This window comes from Coptis chinensis, chromosome 4, assembly GCF_015680905.1.
Source record: "Coptis chinensis isolate HL-2020 chromosome 4, ASM1568090v1, whole genome shotgun sequence".
NCBI classification, from domain to species: domain Eukaryota; kingdom Viridiplantae; phylum Streptophyta; class Magnoliopsida; order Ranunculales; family Ranunculaceae; genus Coptis; species Coptis chinensis.
Window position 1 is genome coordinate 2,558,773 of NC_141459.1, and position 19,591 is coordinate 2,578,363.

The 19,591-nt window shown below is 41.2% G+C and overlaps 2 protein-coding genes across 2 annotated transcripts; both read left to right on the top strand.

Moving 5' to 3' along the window:
* The first annotated feature begins 14,222 nt into the window (after positions 1–14,222).
* On the top strand, positions 14,223–15,197 carry LOC147501178 (uncharacterized). Its single transcript, XM_086603740.1, has 2 exons — positions 14,223–14,553; positions 14,617–15,197. The coding sequence occupies exons 1-2, from the start codon at positions 14,223–14,225 to the stop codon at positions 15,195–15,197; spliced, it is 912 nt and encodes a 303-aa protein (XP_086459866.1).
* An 886-nt stretch (positions 15,198–16,083) lies between these two features.
* On the top strand, positions 16,084–17,907 carry LOC147501179 (uncharacterized). The gene is made up of 2 exons (XM_086603741.1): positions 16,084–16,793; positions 17,223–17,907. The coding sequence occupies exons 1-2, from the start codon at positions 16,084–16,086 to the stop codon at positions 17,905–17,907; spliced, it is 1,395 nt and encodes a 464-aa protein (XP_086459867.1).
* The last annotated feature ends 1,684 nt before the right edge of the window (positions 17,908–19,591 follow it).

Below are 19,591 nucleotides of genomic sequence, written 5' to 3' on the forward strand. Positions count from 1 at the left end.
TTACAAAGTTTTGCCTTTTGGCGAAAAGCACTGAATGGGTGAAAGTCCATGCTGAAAAGAGTCCATTTTTCACTGAATGGGTGACAGTCCATTTTTTCAGAAGAAAGCAATTACAAGTTTTTATCAAAAATAAAAATAAAAATTACAAGTTTCATTTCTGTTTAATTTAGTCGCTCGATCTTCTCATTTAGTTCCCACTAAGGTATTTCAGATTTCTTGGATACTACACTCTCATAAAATAATTGCTTTCTTCTGAAAAAATATAAAGGATACCCAAATATAAACATGTGGAAGATTTAGTGTGCTAATGCCTAACCACTTTCAATAGTTTTTTATAAAAATGAGGAAAAATTGGTTCCATGAGCGTGTTCATGACTTCAAATGTTTTTGATTGTCACTCTCATCCACTAAAAAGACTACACCATTTGGGCCAAATAGAAACGTAGCCGTTCTTGTTAGGCCCGTCTCTAAATTGTGAAGAAAACTGTTGGACTTTTTGTCTAAAATTGAGACGGGACTAACAGTTTTAATCTGTTCTTGTTTGGCACAAATGGTGCGGTGTAGGGATCAGTCATACCTTAAATCAAGGCCGAAAATATCGGCCGATATGTGGGCGATATATTTTAGTTTTTGGCCCCTCTGATATAGAGATATTAAGATATTTCGGATGGATATATTGATATAATTTCAAACTAATATATATTGGGTTTTTCGATATATCGATATATATCGACCGATATATCCAATTTTAACTGTCGACTTGACTTTGACGATGTTTGACTGAATTTTTATTTTTTTTCAATATTTCCGATATATTGACACAAAATTTTGTTTTTTGACCAATCAACAAAAAGATATATATCGTCCTATATATCAACATTTCCGATATATTTTGTTTTTTGAAAGGTTTGAAATATCGCCCGATTTCGAAATATTAGGCCTTGCCTTAAATTAACCTTCGTTTTTTTTTCATACAAATAACTGAAATAAGGATTAAGGATTTTATTGATTGAGAGAAAAGAATATTACACGGTATACATGGAGTGTTTGTAATAAGGCTGGAAATAGTCCAGTCATACGGGATGCGACCCGAATCCGACTATATCTGAATTCATTTTAACGGATATGATATTTATGTTTGTGACTAGAATGTAGGGCAGGGAATCGGGTCTGGTAGATCTGAATCTGACCCGACCCGATTACCAAATATATCGGGTCTGGGTCAATTTTCATATCCGTTTATATATTCGGGTCGGGTTCGGATTCGGGTATGTCGGGTTCGGATTCAGATATAATTTTTGGGTTTTTTTTTGAATTTTTTGTGTTATCTGATTGGGTTTGGTCGGGTTCAGGTCGGGTTCGGATATTAAATTTCGGATATAATCGGGTTCGGGTTTGGATACTGTGAAATTATTCGGATTCGGATATAGCCATATCCGACTCGAACTCGACCCGATCCCTGCCTACTAGAATCTGACCCGAATTATTTTAACAAGATTATATTTTGATGCCTAAAAATTAATTTATATCTTACATTTATATATGAAAATCATTAAAATAGTGTATTTTTTGGTGTTTTTAATGGATATGGATATCCGAAATCCGACCCGAATCTGGATGGATCCAAATATGGTCAAGAGTTTTGAGTGAGAATCCGACCCGAACCCACTCCATTTCCAGCCATAGTTTGTAACATAGTTAAACACAAGGACCAAAATATCGCCGATATATCTCGGTTTTTTAGGTACCCGATATGAATATATTGTGATATATCAGATGAATATATTGACACATTTTGTATCCAATATATATCGGATTTTCTAATATATCAATATATATCGACCGATACATACAATATAGATCGTTGATTTTATTGACTTTGACTAATTTTGACCGATTTTTATTCATATATCAACGCTATTTCCGATATAATCGATGATATTTATCATATTTTCCGATATATTGACATACAAAACAAAATTTTGATCGGTTAACAAAAGAATATATCCACAGATATATCGATATATCGATATATATCGGTTTTTGGGTTCCGATATATCGCTCGACATCGAAATATTTGGCCTTGGTGGTAATAGGTAAGGGTGGAATTCTAGCTAAACGAGCCGAGCTTTACCATGCTCAAGCTCGGCTCGTTAATTACACGAGCTTTTAATTGAGCTCTAGCTTGGCTCATATAGTTAAACGAGTGAGCTTGAACCGAGTTTAAACGAGCCGAACCAGAGTGGCTCGATCATTTTACACTATAAATATGCTATTTGAGTTAAACCAGCCGAGCTTCATCAAGCTCATTTGTTACACGAGCTTTAATTTGAGCTCGAGCTCGGCTCATATAGTTAAACGAGCGAGCTCGAGCCGAGCCCGAACTGCTCGGCTCGAATTACTAATAGGTCATAAAAGAACTCTCTACTGCTTTAACAAAATCTGGTATGCCGTGTCTCCATAGTGTAACTCTTTGATCCAGGGTTGCACCTTTCCTTGCTGCAAAATCCGTTCCAAAACAAGTTTCATGCCAACTATGAGTAGGTTTCCATTCTAACATTCTAGGTAGTCACTCTTCTCCATCTTGTAATCAGTTCCCAAGGTATATTTCCTCCCTTGAAGGCTATGATTGCTGCTTCAGAGTCCGATACAAGCCATATTCTTCTGTAATTTAGTTCCAAAGCCTTTTCAAAACCGAGCACAATGGCTTGGCATTAAACTATGAAATTTGTAACCACCCCAAGACATCCTGTCAGTTATTTACTTGACCGTGCGTGAAGACAAAATTGTGACATATATAGATCCATCGAAATTAGATCCTAATGCCCAGAACAAAATGGAAAATGGGCTTGATTCAGCTGATGGCGTTGATCATGTTCCTTACAGAGAGGACTTGGCTGATATCCCTCTGCCGCTTTAAGTACACAATGGTAATCGACGAAATGTATAGATATAAGAGCAGGTGTTCTATGCATGGTTTTGTTGTACTTTTGTTTTCTTTGATGTATTCCATCTTGTTCTCATGTCCCTTCCAAAGTGTAAACCATAGTCACAAAAATATCAGCTTTTCAATAAAATGTAAAAAAGTAAAAATTATCCGAATTGACTTATTACCGATTTTTTAAATGAATAAACGATAAAACCGGTAAAAGTCTCCAAATTTTTGATGTTTACCCAATTTTTATATTGTTGGATAGCTTTTATTTTAATTTTTTATAATCTAAATTGCAAATATTTGTGGAATTTTGTATAGGAGTAACAAGACTTTATATATATATTTGCAAATTTTGACATTGACATGATACACAATCACACATTGCCACAAACCTCTATGTTTTAAATTTTCAATTAATTATGACTTTTCCAAAAAAAAATCAAATTTTTTATCGAATTTGTACGAATTTGGAATTTACGTTTTTGCCGAATTTACGCTGGATTCTGAATTTGCCACTATGGTGTGAACGAGCTTTGTTTTTTATTGCTATTTGTGAAAGTGACTTGTACATTGATTCCGCATGGCAATAGTGAGAGATGCAATACTAAATCTCTTGTTAAGAACAAACTTGTTATCTAATTGAGCTATTGAGCTAGTTCTACTCATTAACCCTGATATTATGGAAACGTTCATCGAAATCGAAAGTTAATTCCTTTGGCCAGAGCCATAATACCAAAAAAGCTGAAGATGATTCTAAGTAAAAATGATGGCCAAAAAACAACAAGTGAATGAAAATTGTGAGTGATTTGGCAATGTTAGACATTCATGACATAAAGAAACCATTAGTTAATCACAATTCACAAGTCAAATCCATGGCTTTTATCCTTTTTTTTTCCCACTGCCACAAATTTTGCCAATAATACCCTCCAAACGACTTGATACACTAAAAAAACATTTATGGCTAACAATGTAAATACCCCTCTATTTTCACTCTCCCAAAGGCTTCTCCATTTATTTCTCTTCTGAACAAAAAACACAACCACCATAGAAATTGGAGTACTTAATACTTCGAAACCTCCTTACCTCTGTCAACGAAATCTCTTGCAATCTTTCTCAACACTAACGAAAATATCATGAAAGCAATATGAACAACTTGTCAGTTGCTCATTTCTCGTTTCTTCTTCCTATACTTAAATTTCTGTAAGAATAAAGAAAATCCACCATGTCAATAACAAGGTGAGACGCTCAAGTAGGAGATGATCAAGAAGAAGAAGAAGATTGTGATCATAGCTGGACAATGAAGTATGTTGTACTCTATACTACAATCCTGTCACTGCTGACCACACTGAGCTCCCCGTGATAATTGTATACTGATATCAATTTTGCTGCTTTTGGCTTTGGTTTGGCTACTTAATGAGTACAAAGTTATTTGTATTTCAGAACCGCCATCGACCATCATTGGGCACAACTATGAACTATGTCTACCCATCCGATAGCATAGGGTAGGGTATGAAGATAACAACATAGCATAAAAATGCATACGTGCACAGTCACAATTCATTCAAAGGAACCTTGTGCTTTGGATATTTTGCGAAATACACGAAAACGGTTCGACTCCTCTGTGCGTACACCAAAAATTGATGTTAAAAGGGAAATGCTTGACATACTAGGGAAGCAGTGAAGAATGAAAAACGTGTTGTATACTGATAAAGAAAACAATAAAAGAGACAAGGACAGAATAAAAGGTAATAACCAAGGCGTGGATTAGGTTGTCCTTAAGGAAAGATTTCGCCCCTTCCAATGGTGCAGAAAGGCAACAGTGGCGTCTTTCTCACAGGATTCAATGGTTAACAGCAGTCTGACTTTGCACTAGAACAGACTACCCTCTAGAACAACAATATAACTTCTCTGGCGGCTTACAGGAAGAAGAGAAGAAGAATAGGGATGAGGTTGAGTTCTGGTTCTCTGATTTCGTGTGGGGTGAAGGTCTGTTTCTGGTAATCACGAGTTCAGATGGTGTGAAACGTGTTTCTCTAGCGTCTGGAAAGGATACCTCTCTATGGACACACAGCAGTGTTTATATAGAGGAAGGCAGTCGATTACCAGATGGGAGAAGGACTCCTCAAAATCGGTTTCACAAACTGATAAGGTAGCAGAAACAAACTTGAACTAGGACACCTACCGAAACTTGCTGCAAAAGCAAAACAAGTTAGCCACTACCCACTAAGCCCAAACCCGACCCGACGCGCGCGCGCGTGTGGCTTTGGGTGAGTCCTCCCTCCTAACACAAAAGCATTTGTACCCTAAGGGCACGCCCTTACGGTAGAGAAATTCCTCATATACCTCACTTGCTAGTGGTGGTTAACCAATGTGGGACTAAACACAATGCACTAAAGTGGAGAGAACACACATAGTTCATCTCCTCCACTTTGCACACACTCACAAGTATTTCGAAATACACTTAGAGATTCCAACAATCCCCCACTATTTCAAAATACTAATAGTCTCCTACTATTTTGGAATAGGATATTACAAAAGAAATGGGTTAACGAAATGCCAGAGAGAATCGAAAAAACAATGCATAAGATACTGGTGCTTTGCAGGCTTGAACTAGTCATATGATAACATGTCTTATAATACGTGAAAGTGGTGGATTAAAAAATCTTTGAACCAACATTCCCTTGTAGTAAAATAGATCACATGCACCCACATTGCTCTTTCATTATATGTCCGTTAGCGAGGTGTTTTGCTTTTTTGGCCATCTTACGCTTTGTGTTCCATGAATGCTCTAGAGTACTTGCCTGAATACTCATAAGAACCGACCCAGTTCTACATTCACGTAGGTGGATATCCAACAAGTGTACATTGCAGTTAAAATACACTATCTCATAAAAAAAAATGGACTATGGATTCCAATAAGAGTAAAATAACTTATCATTTTCTCATTGCAATTCAAGTTATACAAAGTATACAATAAATGCTATCTAGTCATAGGGTGGGATGTCTCAAAGAAAGATAATAGCATACGAGGAGAGCTTAAGAGGTGACTTGTTTTTCCCTTTGAACCTACTTCATGGGATCTCCAATCACATAGGTGGGGGTTGCCGTCGATTAATCGCCCTCTATCTAAGGCAAAAGTCCCATCCCCTCGACGTTTCAATCACTTGTCTCTGTTAAAGCGGTTTTGTCGAGGAGGATCCAAATTTAACTCTGACCTCACATAATCTAGAGCCATAACTCCAGATTCCAGCAGCTGCTTTATAGACTGAAGTTTCAGACGGATATGCCTGCGTTTCCTATTATACAATTTGCTCTTTGCCTTTGCTATTGCAGCCTGACAGTCACAATGTATAGGTACAGCTAGAGGCGGTTTTGTACCAATAGAAAGATCTGCCAAGAGGTTTCTAAGCCACTCAGCCTCATCACTTACTTTATCTAAAGCAATAAGCTCGGACTCCATGGTTGAACGAGCTATCAAGGTCTGCTTAGAAAATTTCCAAGCGACTGCACCTCCACCAAGAGTGAAAATATAACAACTAGTGGACTTGATATCATGAGAATCAGATATCCACTTTGCATCACAATAACCCTCTATCACAGGTGGAGTTCGTCTAAAACGTATGCCGTAATTCATAGTTCCTCTCAAGTACTTGGCTAGTCTCTCTAACGCACTCCAATGTTCTTTGCTAGGACAATGAGTGTATCTGCTCAACCTGCTAACTGCATAAGCAATGTCAGGTCTAGTGCAATTCATCAAGTACATGAGACTACCAATAATTTGGGCATATCTAGACTGGAGGACACTATGTTGATCATTTTTCTGAAGTTCACTAGTTACCTCATAAGGTGTCGACACAGGCTTACTATCATAAAAGTTAAACTTCTTCAAAAACTTCTCAACATAATGCTTTTGTGAAAGCGTATAGCTATCACTATTTCTGATAATTTTGATTCCAAGAATCACATCAGCTTCTCCCAAATCCTTCATTTCAAATTGGGAGGATAAGAACATCTTGGTGTTTCTCACAACATCAAGGCTAGGACTCATGATTAACATGTCATCCATATATAGACAGATAATCACATATGTATTCACATCAAAAGATTTAAAGTAAATACATTTATTAACATCATTTATGTGATATCCATTAGACATCATGACATTGTCAAACTTTTCATGCCATTGTTTTGGCGCTTGTTTCAACCCATATAAAGACTTAACCAATTTGCATACTTTTTGCTCATTCCTTGGTACTATAGTACCCTTAGGTTGCATCATATATATTTCTTCATCAAGATCACCATTCAAAAATGCAGTTTTTACATCCATTTGATGAATAAATAAATTATGAATAGCAGCTAGAGCCATTATAACTCTTATAGAAGAAATCCTAGTTACAGGAGCATAAGTATTAAAATAGTCAATACCTTTTTTCTGAGAGAATCCCTTGACTACTAGTCTAGCCTTGTATTTCTCAATGGAACCATCTAGCTTCAGTTTCCTGTTGAAGATCCACTTGTAATGTATAGGTTTCGCCCCAGGAGGTAGATCAACTATCTCCCATGTGTGATTAGCTATAATCGAATCTAGTTCTGAGTTTATAGCATCCTTCCAAAAAGGTGCATCTCGAGAACTGATTGCCTCATTATACGTCACATGATCATCATCAAGAAGAAACGTATAAAAGTCATCACCAAAATTGGTGGATTTTCTGTCTCTTTTACTCTTCCGAATTTCTTGTTCAGAAAATTCAGGATCTGTTGATTGTTGTTCACTAGGAGCAACCAACCTCTCAAATGCCAATTTTCAAAGGAAACAAATTCTCAAAGAAATCAACATTTTTACTCTCTATAATAGTGTTAGCATCGACAAGGTTATTATCAGATTTTACTACTAAAAATCTATATGCAGTACTATTATGAGCATAACCAATGAACATACAATCAACAGTTCGAGGTCCCAATTTTCTCTTTTTAGGTTCGTTCACTAGAACCTTTGCAAGACACCCCCACATTTTGAAGTATTTCAGGTTAGGTACATGACCTTTCCATAATTCATATGGTGTCTTATTCCCTGTTTTCTTGTTGGGTATCCTATTCTGTATATGGCAAGCAGATAGGATTGCTCCCCCCACAAGTTCAAGGAAGCTCCATAACTTACAAGCATAACATTCATCATCTCTTTTAGTGTTATGTTTTTCCGTTCGGCTACTCTATTTGACTTAGGAGAGTTTGGTGGAGTAGTCTCATGAATAATGTCATTCTTGTCACAAAAGTCTTGGAAGGGGTTAGACTCATATTCTCCACCCCTATCAGACCGAAGTCTTTTAGTCTTACAGTTAAGCTGGTTTTCAACTTCAGCTTTGTACTTGAGAAACATCTCACCTGCCTCATGTTTGTTTCTAAGTAAATATACCATGGTGTACCTAGAGAAGTCATCTATGAATGTAATATAATAAAACTTCCCCTCTCTAGACATGGTACTTCTGAATTCACCCAAATCCATATGAATAAGAGTTAGCAATCCAGTTTTATCTCTAGAAACAGTTTTGCAAGGTTTCTTTGTAGCTTTAGTCTCAGCACATATCTCACATTTATCATTAGAAAAATAAAAAATATCAGACAATAAACCACATGCTTTCATTCTTTTCATTTACTAAACATTCACATGTCCTAGTCTACCATGCCATATATTAAAAGAGTCAAGCAAGTAAGCAGAAGAAGATTCATCTTTATTAATAATAATGTTGTCAAGTACATTCAACATGAAAAGACCACTGTTATTACAATAACCTTTCCCAACAAAACCCTCATTCTTCGTAATAATGAACTTGTCACTCTCAAAAGTCACCTTGACTTGACTTTTCCCAAGAAGGGACAGAAATCAGATTCGATTTAATCTCGGGGTGAACATGCAAGACATTACTAACTGAGTGAAGGGTTTTCCCGAAGTTAACTTCAGAAGAATCTTGCATGTTCCCTCAACAGAACAGACCTTGAGTCACCCATATAGACCTTTTCATCTTTCACTAGTATGTAGTCCGAGAAGGCTTCAACATCACCACAGGACGCATGGTGGGTGGCACCAGAATCTAGTACCCAGTTCTTCTTCCCAGTGGCCATGAACACTTGTGACACCACAACAACAATAATATTATCTCCCTCAACCATATTAGCATTGGGAGGATCATCGATTAATCCGTCTTGTGCCTCGTGACCGAAAAGCCCTATGTCCAGGTTTACCACAAACATAACAATTTCCATTGCCAGTACCACTCCTTTTAAAAGAAGTGTCATTGACCTTAAAATTCTTATTTTTGTTGTACTTCTGCTTTTTAGAGGTTTTGTTAGATTTGCTGGGATTGCCTTTAATGATATTAGCTTTAGAATGGAATTCCTTAGACAATACATCATCCCGAGTCTTGTTCTTTTCCTCTATGTGAATGTGAATGATCACATCCTCAAGAGTCATCTGCTTACGCTTATGCTTCATACTATTTTTATAGTGTTTCCAAGACTCGGGGAGTTTCTCAATCAAACATCCAGCAACAAAAGTTTCGGGTAAATTAATACCCTCAGTTTTCAAATCATTAATAAGCACATGGTAATCATGGATTTGAGACATTACATTTCTATCCTCTCTCATCTGGAACTTTAGAAAAGTCCCAATAACATATTTCTGAGTACCAGCATTCTCAGTATTTTTTGTTCAAACTCTCCCATATATCATGTGCATTCTTATTTGAACAATAAATATAAAAAATTTCATTGGACAAGGTACTCAAAATAGCATGACGACAGACCTTATTCCCATTGAGTCAAGCAGCTTGATTTCTTTCGAAATCATTAGAACCCTCCACGGGTGCTGTATCAGTGAGATACTTTGCATAGTTGAGTACATCTAGGGCTGTGAACACCCTTTCTCTCCATCGTTTGAATTGTGAACCGTTGAAGGATTCAATCTTTGACACATTGGGTAAGTTGCGAGCATTCAATAGAGGTGTAACATTCTCATAGTCGAAGTAACTTCCATGACTCCAGAATTGGTTTCTTTGATCGGCATGGTGTCAACAGGTGTAGACATCTTGATCTTTCCTTAAGATTGTTGTATACTGATAAAGAAAACAATAAAAAACAAGGACAGAATAAAAGGTACTAACCAAGGCGCGGATTAGGCTGTCCTTAAGGAAAGATTTTGCCTCTTCCAATGGTGCAGAAAGGCAACAGTGGCGTCTTCCTCACAGGATTCAATGGTTAACAGTAGCCTGACTTTGCACTAGAACAGATTACCTTCTAGAACAACAATATAACTCTCTCTGGCGGCTGACAGGAAGAAGAGAAGAAGAATAGGGATGAGGTTGAGTTCTGGTTCTCTGATTTTGTGTGGGGTGAAGGTCTGTTTTTGGTAATCACGAATTCAGATGGTGTGAAACGTGTTTCTCTGCGTCTGGAAAGGAGACCTCTCTATGGACGCACAACAGTGTTTATATAGAGGAAGGCAGTCGGTTACCAGATGGGAGAAGGACTCCTCAAAATCGGTTTCACAAACTGATAGCAGAAACCAACTTGAACTAGGACACCCACCGAAACTTGCTACAAAAGCAAAACAAGTTTAGGCTTTTAGTTAGCCAATACCCACTAGACAATAAGCCCAAGCCCAAGCCCAAGCTGACCCGACGCGGTGCGGGTGTGGGTTTGGGTGAGTCTTCCCTCCTAACACAAAAGCTTTTGTATCCTAAGGGCATGCCCTTATGGTAGAGGAATTCCTCATATACCTCACTTGCTAGTGATGGTTAACCAATGTGGGACTAAACACAATGCACTAAAGTGGAGAGAACACACATAGTTCATCTCCTCCACTTTGCACACACTCACACGTATTTCGAAATACACTTAGAGATTCCAACAAAACGTCACTTTAGAGACCTTGCTAATATGTTTGCAGTGCTTGGAATTAGTTTATGGAGGGGTGTATACACTATACAGAATACCAGAATACATGTTTGAAGGGCAATCAATGACTAAAAACCATCTACTATGCTATTTCTTCTTTGAGTACTAGCTCACATCTATGTGACTAAAAATTGCCTGGAACGCTGACTACCATGAACCAATGGTGGTCTGGACTCTGGACCTTATTTATAACTTGATTTGTTATGTTATATACATTTAGGACTCGAGATCTCTACAACCGGGTACAGAGATCATCTCTGTAATCGTGTTATCTCGCCGTTGATCCGAGTCCGAGATGTGTGTGTGTGCCTCGATACCTGTGTGTGTGCTCCGAGATGTGTGTGTGTGCACTGAGATACGAGATGTGTGTGTGTGTAGTACATAGATTGTAAGGTTATGACCGATATCTTATGCATGATTCCTACGATATGTATAATTACACTATATCACATGCATGAAATAGCGCGATCGAAAACGTAAGATCGCATTACCTTGGTCCGCGACTTTCAATTTGAAGTTCCAAGCTTTGATCTACGGGGAGAAGATGATGTTCTTGGCACACTCAAGATCTTCTTCTTCTCAACTTTCTTTGAAGTCAAGTTCCAACCACTTAGCGGAAGCAACCTTTGTTCACGAACCAAGAACCAAGAACTGACAATGGCTAGGGAAGTTACCACCTATGGAATCTCTACAAATTACTGGCTTCTTCTTTAGAAAATGTTGGAGGCCACCATTAAAAGAGAGAGAGCTTTTCTTGTTGTTTTTGGGATGATCAATATGTGAGGGGTGGGGGGTCTATTTATAGAGTTCTCCCACCTCCTCAATATTGGATAGGATAGAGTCCTATACTCATCTAATATCATATATGATAGAGTCCTATACTCATCTAACATCAGATAGGATAGAGTCCTACACTCATCCCATATCAGATGGTTATCCTTATCCCAGTGGTTTATCTTTATCCTGGTGGGCGTTTATCCAGCCTTATTTCCAACAGAGATCAATCTCTGTACCCGGTTATAGAGGAACTGGTCTCATACATTTAAAAGGAAACCAGGGTACTTAAATTACAGAGACTTTTCCTTCACCTATTAGCTATACTATGACTTGTTACTTGTTAGGGCTCAGAGCAAACTTACTCCTCAATCATGCTTTCTTCGTTCCATAAGAAAGATAACAATATATAAGTAACACACCTCACACTATCGATTTATTTAGCTACATCATAAAACATGGTTACTGTATAGGATGTATACATGACATATGAGGTTAGTGGTAACAATGGGACCGGATGCGGTATAGCTGGGGGAGTCAGGTTGCACCAGATCAGATCTGCGGAATCCCAACTGTTCTGGAACTGCTGCGAGACGTGGAAAGATGGAGAATGGAACTTTAACCGCAAGGTAACTGCCGCGATACGTGGAAAGAGGAGAGATCATGGAGGAGAGAGGGGGATATAAGAAAAGAGTGAGAGAAAGAAAGAAGGGGAAAAAAAAGACAGGAGAGGGACTTGTGAGATTAGAGGTTGTAATACTAGTTCATACATTTTGGCGCCGTCTGTGGGGAAAGAAGAGAAAATGGCCACGGTAATAAAGAGAGGAGTAGGAAGACCTAAGAAAGGACTAGTCAGAGAAACCATTGAGGAAGTAGAGAGTGCTGAGATGGAAGGGGTAGGAGAAGAAGAAGTATCAGATGTGGCGGCAGACGCCACCAGACTCTTGCAGGAGGAGATAGTTAGGTTAAGAGAGGAGAACGATGAGTTGAGAAAGGAGAGGGAGATTACACGGGGTGGAATGGAGCATGGGGAGGAAGGAGGTGGTGAAGCGGAAGGGGAGAATATAGAGTGCCCACTACCGGACGTTGAACCAACGGTGGGCATTACTTTAGGGGTGGTTTAGGCTATGATCGAGAGAGATTGGGAAGTGAATCGCATAGCAGAAAGAGTGAATCAGAGCGCAGCACAGAAGGAGGTGGCGAGCCTCAACAAAAATCCGCTGCGATTCAATATGGAATTCCGAAGTACCTAAGAGGTTTTCTCAGCCTAGGTTTGAACGGTATGACGGAAAAGGAGACCCATCGTGATCATTTGCATCATTTTCGGCAACTGAAGGAGATGCCAAACTATTTTTTATGGCAAGAGAATAAGCAGGCAACATAAAGGTCTGATCTCATTATGATCATTTTTCTAATTACGGTGTATGATAGTGTTTTGATCATATTTGGTCGAAACAATGTTCCTTAAGGGGAGGAGCCTCGGTTGGTATTATCGGTTGGCCAGCGGAGCATAAAAAGGTTCAAGAGTCGAACGCCTTTGTTGATCACTTCATTCACCGTAAGAAGGTGGTGGTTGACATCGCGCCCCGTTTAACATTAAGCAAAGGGCCGCGGAGTCATTGAGGGAGTTTTTATGCAGATTCAAGGAGGAGACACTGAGAGTGGAAAGTCTGGATGAACATACGGCGGTCATAGCCTTCCAGCATGGTTTGAGATCGGGAACCAGAGTTCATGAGTCTGTGTCTAAGATTGAAATTACTACGTTGCATGCCCTATACCCGAAGGTAGAGAAATACATACGATATGAGGATATAATGCAAAGAACGGCCAAGGAACAGAAGAGGTCGGGAAAGGCAGTGCAGGAGGTTGAGAAAGATGATCGAAGGGGTAAAGGTAGAATAGAGGACAAAGAAAGAGGATCCTACAGAGGGGAGAAACGAGGGCCAGAGAGAACACTTGATCGGGGCAGAAGAGAGGTGCGAGAGAGAAGGCCATACCGCGAAATGGAACAGACTCCTCTTAACCGACCATTAGAGGAAATCTTGACTCTAATTAAGGAGCACCAAAGTTATGAGGGGCCGCGAAGTATCCCAAGGGAGATAGAAGGGAAACCATTTTGCGAGTATCATTAAATCCGGAACCATGCCACGAACGAATGTTATGCCTTGAAATGGTTAGTAGAGAGGATGATTGAAAAAGGAATGCTCAGAGAGTTTGTCGCTGAGGTGCGTCAAGCCGATAGAGTGCCAGCTTCGGCCAGAATTTTGGGTACGATCAATGTCATCTTTAGTGGAGAGACTCTGGGGAGGAATGCACACAGGGACAAAGTAAGGAAGACAGCAAGCCTCCGACAGGTGAATGAGGTGGTGAGTGTACCGCGGTTAGTTAGCGGAGCCGCGACGGCCGATGGGATCATTATGTTCACCCCAAAAGATTTGAAGCCGATAATTACGCCGCATGAGGACGCCTTGGTAATTACCATAGCAATGGGGAATTATCTAGTTCGGAGGGTGTTGATAGGCTCTTGGCGATTCAGTTTGATTTGTTGTTTAAAGGGGCCATGGAGGAGATGAACATCGACAACAGCCAGTTGAAGGTTCCTCAAACCAACTTGTATGGGTTCAACGGCAGTATGACAGAGCCCATAGGGGAAGTTACGCTGCCAGTGACTGCAGGCCCGTCGACGGTATTCACTAGATTCATGGTGGTGGACACTGCGTCGCAGTATAACGCAATTTTAGGAAGAAAATGGATTCACGAAATGAAAGCCATTCCATCGACATATTACCAAGTGATCCGCTTCCCCACCAATGGGGGAACATATGAAATCAGGGGGGATCAAGTGGCAGCGCAGAACATCCAGCAGATCACGGTGAAGAGTTTCGTCCGAGGTACAAAGGGGAAAGGGCCATCACAGGAACAAGGATTCGCGTAGCAATTACAGGAAACGACAGTGACAAAAGGGTCCGAGTCGCCGTTAGGACCGAAGATATTGGATGCGGTTGAAGTAGTAAACTTGGGAGCGGAAGTTGAAGAGAAATTTACATCCATAGGGACTGATTTGCCCGATGAATGGAAAAAGAAGCTAGTGCAGTTCTTGACAGAAAATTCAAGTGTGTTCGCGTGGGCGATTGAGGATATCGCGGGTTTAGACCCAGAGTTTGCATGTCACCATTTGCACATGAATGAAAGTGCCAAGCCGGTTAGACAAAAAATGAGAAGTTTACGTCCCAAATATGCTGAGGCTATTCGCGAGGAGGTGGCACGATTGAAAGGGGCGGGGATAATAAGGGAGGTCGAATACACAGAATGGTTGTTCAACGAGTCGCGGGTCACGAAAAAGAATGGTAAGGTCAGGATGTGTGTTGACTTCACGGATGTAAACAAGGAGTGCCCAAAGGATTGTTACCCGATGCCGCAGGTGGACGAGTTAGTGGACAGAACTGCAGGGTTCAAAGTGTTCTATTTCATGGATGCGTCCATGGGGTATAATCAGTCGCTATGCACGCCCGGATCAGGGAAAAGACCACGTTAAGGGTGGAGGGTGGCACGCATCGTTACACGGGATGCCCTTTGGTTTGAAAAATGCAGGGGCGACATTCCAAAGATTAGGAGAAAAAATGTTTCAAGGGAAGATTAGGAAGGGGATGGTGATATATATTGATGATATGGTGGAAAAGAGCATGTCGGAGGAGGAACACTTGGAAGGTCTTCAGGAAACCTTTCATATACTGCAGGCACATAAACTGAAACTCAACCCCGAGAAGTGTACTTTTGGGGTAGCGTCTAGAAAGTTCTTAGGTTACATAGTTACACACCGCGGTATAGAGGCAAATCCTGAACAGATAAGATCATTGATAGAAATGTCGTCCCCTCAGAATGTGAAGGAGGTGCAAAGCTTAGCAGGGAAAGTAGCGGCACTTAACCGATTCATTTCAAAGTCATCGGATAAATGTCGACCACTATATCGATTATTAAGGAAATCACAAGACTTCAAGTGGACCGCAGAATGTGAAGGAGCCTTCCAAGAGTTGAAGAGTTATCTAGGGAAAGCGCCTTTATTTTCGCGACCGGAACAGGGGGAAAAACTATATTTGTACTTGGGAGTTTCGGAGTATGCGGTGAGTTCGGTCTTGGTGCGCGTGGTTGACAAAGTAGAAAAGCCAGTGTACTTTCAAAGCAAGACCATGTTAGAAGCAGAGACCCGATACAGCCGAATTGAGAAATACGCTTTGGCTTTGGTATTTTCTGCCTTGAAGTTGAAGCCTTATTTCGAGGCACACTCAGTAGTAGTAATAACAAATCTGCCACTCAAGCAGGCCTTGAGGGCAGAAAAGTCAGGAAGAATGCTAAAATGGGCGGTAATGCTGAGTTGCTATGAAATTCAGTAGCAAATGAGAACCGCAGAAAAAGCACAAGCAATGGCGGAGGTATTGGCAGCGTTCTCAGCCGAGGACCCAACGTGGGGTGAGGAGATGGTAATGGATCACGAAGGAGAGACTAGCCACGACCCATTGGACCCATGGGATGCCCGGAATGGATGGAGAGTTTTCGCGGATGACTCTGCTACGGATACAGGGAACGGAATAGGGGTAGTCCTGGTAACCCCGGAGAATACTAGGCTGGAGTTGTCAATGAAACTAGGGTTTGCGACTTCAAATAATGAATCAGAGTATGAAACTGTGATAGCGGGTTTAGATTTAGCACAAGATCTGGGCGTGAGGGAATTATCTGTTTACTCTGATTCTAACCTGGTGGTGTGCCAAGTGAACGGGGGTTTTGTAGCTCGCTGCCCGAGGATGGCAAGATACTTGGAGGTCCTACAAAGGAAAGCGAGCAAATTCAGTAAGATCAAGTTTACCCATTTAAATCGCGGAGAAAATAGACATGCCGATGCATTAGCTTATGTTGCGGCGGTATTACCAGGTTCGGAAGGGCGATCTATTGAAATAAGGGTGTTGGACAAGCCCAGTACCGCGGAAGGAGAGTATGTTTGTCTTACCACCGAGATTGATCCTGATTGGATAACTCCCATCAAAACTTTCCTGATGGGGATAGAGATTGAAAACACACAGGAAAGGCGTAGAATGGATCAGATGAGCCAAAGATACACTCTACTAGACGGGAACCTGTATAAGAGAAGTTTCGGTGGACCAATGTTAAAATGCATAGGGCCGCCGCATGTTCAGGAACTGCTGCGAAGTGCATGAAGGGGATTGTGGAAGTCATTCAGCGGGGCGAACAACCACACACCGATTGCTCTCTCAGGGATACTTTTGGCCACACATGAAGAGAGATGCCACAGAATATGCCAAAAGATGTGCAAAATGCCAGAGGTTTGCACCGCTTATTCATGCGCCGGCTGAGCCTTTACACAGTGTGCTCAGCCCGTGGCCGTTCGCCATGTGGGCAATGGATATAGTTGGACCGCTACCAATGGCAAGCGGGAAAAGGAGGTTTATGTTAGCGGTAACAGATTATTTTACCAAGTGGGTTGAGGGTTGCAACAGGTCAAGGAAGAAAATGTGATCAAATTCCTATGGGAGAATATCATTTGCAGGTTTGGATTGCTACATACAATCATAGCGGATAATGGGACACAGTTTACTGGGAAGAAAGTCCGAAAATTCCTGCACGCATTCAAAGTGAAGCAAGGGTTCTCAGCCCCCTACAATCCGGAAGGGAATGGACAGGCCGAGGCTTCAAACAAAGTCATCATGGATAACCTTAAGAAAAAACTAGAGGAGCGGAAGGGAGCATGGGCTGAACATTTACCTCATGTGTTGTGGGCATACCGAACTACACCAAGAACTTCCACTAATGAATCACCGTTCACGATGGCGTACGGAGTAGAGGCCGTCATACCAGTAGAGATGATAGAGTCCACAACAAGAACGAAAGCGGTGGAAAGCGGCCTGAATGAGAGAATATTAGCCGCGAATTTGAATGTTGTGGAAGAAAAAAGAGAGATAGCCTGTATTTGGTTGGAGGAATACCATCGGACTCTGCAAAGACAATATGATAAACGAGTGAAGCCACGGAATTTCAATGTGGGTGACTATGTGCTGCGACGTGTTACTCCAGCCACCAAGAAAGAAAACGACGGAAAGTTAGGGCCAAACTGGGAAGGTCCATATGTCATCAGTAAAAAGGGTACATCTAGAACTTATGGATTACAGACTACAGCAAGAGAAAAGATAGACAGACCGTGGAATATCAGAATGCTGAAAGAGTTCCATGTCTAGGACCTTTCTTTAATCTTTTCGTATGTGATAGCACGTTATCTGTATTGTTTATTTTTATGACTATGATATAAGCAAGCATTTTTCCACACGAGTTAAAAGTAGATAATAGAATAAATAAAGGGTGAATATAATCGTCCCGGCCAAGCTTCACAAATGATAAAGAAGAAAGAGGGGGGGACGAGCCCTTCGCGGACTTCATGTCCAAATCAAATTGGGGGCAACTCTAACTAGCTTCACAGCTATACAAATAGAGATTGCGGGGGGGACGAGCCCTTCGCGGACTGAATGTCCGAATCAAACTAGGGGCAACCCTAACTAGCTTCACAACTATACAAATGAAAGAGAGGGGGGAAGAGCCTTTCAGACTTAATGTCCGAATCAAACTGGGGGCAACCCTAACTAGCTTCACAGCTATACAAATGAAGAGAGCGGGGAAGAAGCCCTCGCGGACTCCATGTCCGAATCAAACCGGGGCAACCCTAACTAGCTTCACAACCTGTATACAAATGAAGAGAGCGGGGGGAAGAGCCCTTCTTCGGACTTCGTGGTCCGAATCAAACCGGGGCAACCCTAACTAGCTTCACGGCTATACAAATAGAGAGAGCGGGGGGGAAGAGCCCCTTCGGACTCCGTGTCCGAATCAAACTCGGGGCAACCCTAACTAGCTTCACAGCTATACAAATGAAGAGAGCGGGGGGGAAGAGCCCTTTGCGGACTTCGTGTCCGAATCAAACTGGGGGCAACCCTAACTAGCTTCACGGCTATACAAATAGAGAGTGCGGGGGGGAAGAGCCCTTCGCGGAGTTTATGTCCGAATCAAACTGGGGGCAACCCTGAATAGCTTCAAGGCTATTCAAATGGAGACTGCGGGGGGAAGAGCCCTTCGCGGACTTCATGTACGTCCGAATACATGGGGGCGACCCTAGCTAATGTTACGCTAAACGAGTTTGCAAATGCAAAGGAAAAAGAGATTATGTCAAGATACCATATAGCTCAATGGCTCCAATGCATAACGAAGTAGAAATATGCCGATATAGAAGTACGACAGATAATAAATTACAGTGCAAAAGGAGTACAAGGCAAATCGATTGATAAATACTACACAATAGTAATATCTCGATGAAGCACAAAAGACATTGTTTCTCACAAACACACAATAATTGTTCAAAGTATATTACAAATCCAAAGGCATCGACAAAGAAAGAAATCCGACATAAATCACTGTCGAGGATTAGTAGCCGGTTCTTCAACAGAAATACTTTCATTTTCACCAACAGCCATGCTGACGTCTTCATTCGCTTCCACTGGTGAAGGGTCAGCGCTAGTCATAGGTGTCGTCGCGTCAGGGGTAGGCGTCTCGGCCGCTTCAGGATGCACGGTTGGCGATACCAAGGGCGGTGTATCCGCGCAAATGGTGGGGGAGAAGAAGACGCGCGCCGTCGATCAAGCTGTTGTTTTAATTCCCGGGCAATCTTCTTCGAAGCGAGGCTTCGGAATCGATCCGCGGCCTCTTTGACGGCCTTATCTACAGCAGCTTGAGTGGTCAGCCTCTCAGTCTCTCTGAGGTTTTCCATTTTAGAATTGACCCCCGCTACGTAGTAGCGGTGCTTGTCCTCAGCCGCCTGGAGCTCCTTATGGATCTTGACTGCCTTGATCCGCAACTCATCCCTTTCCTTCTCCAGCT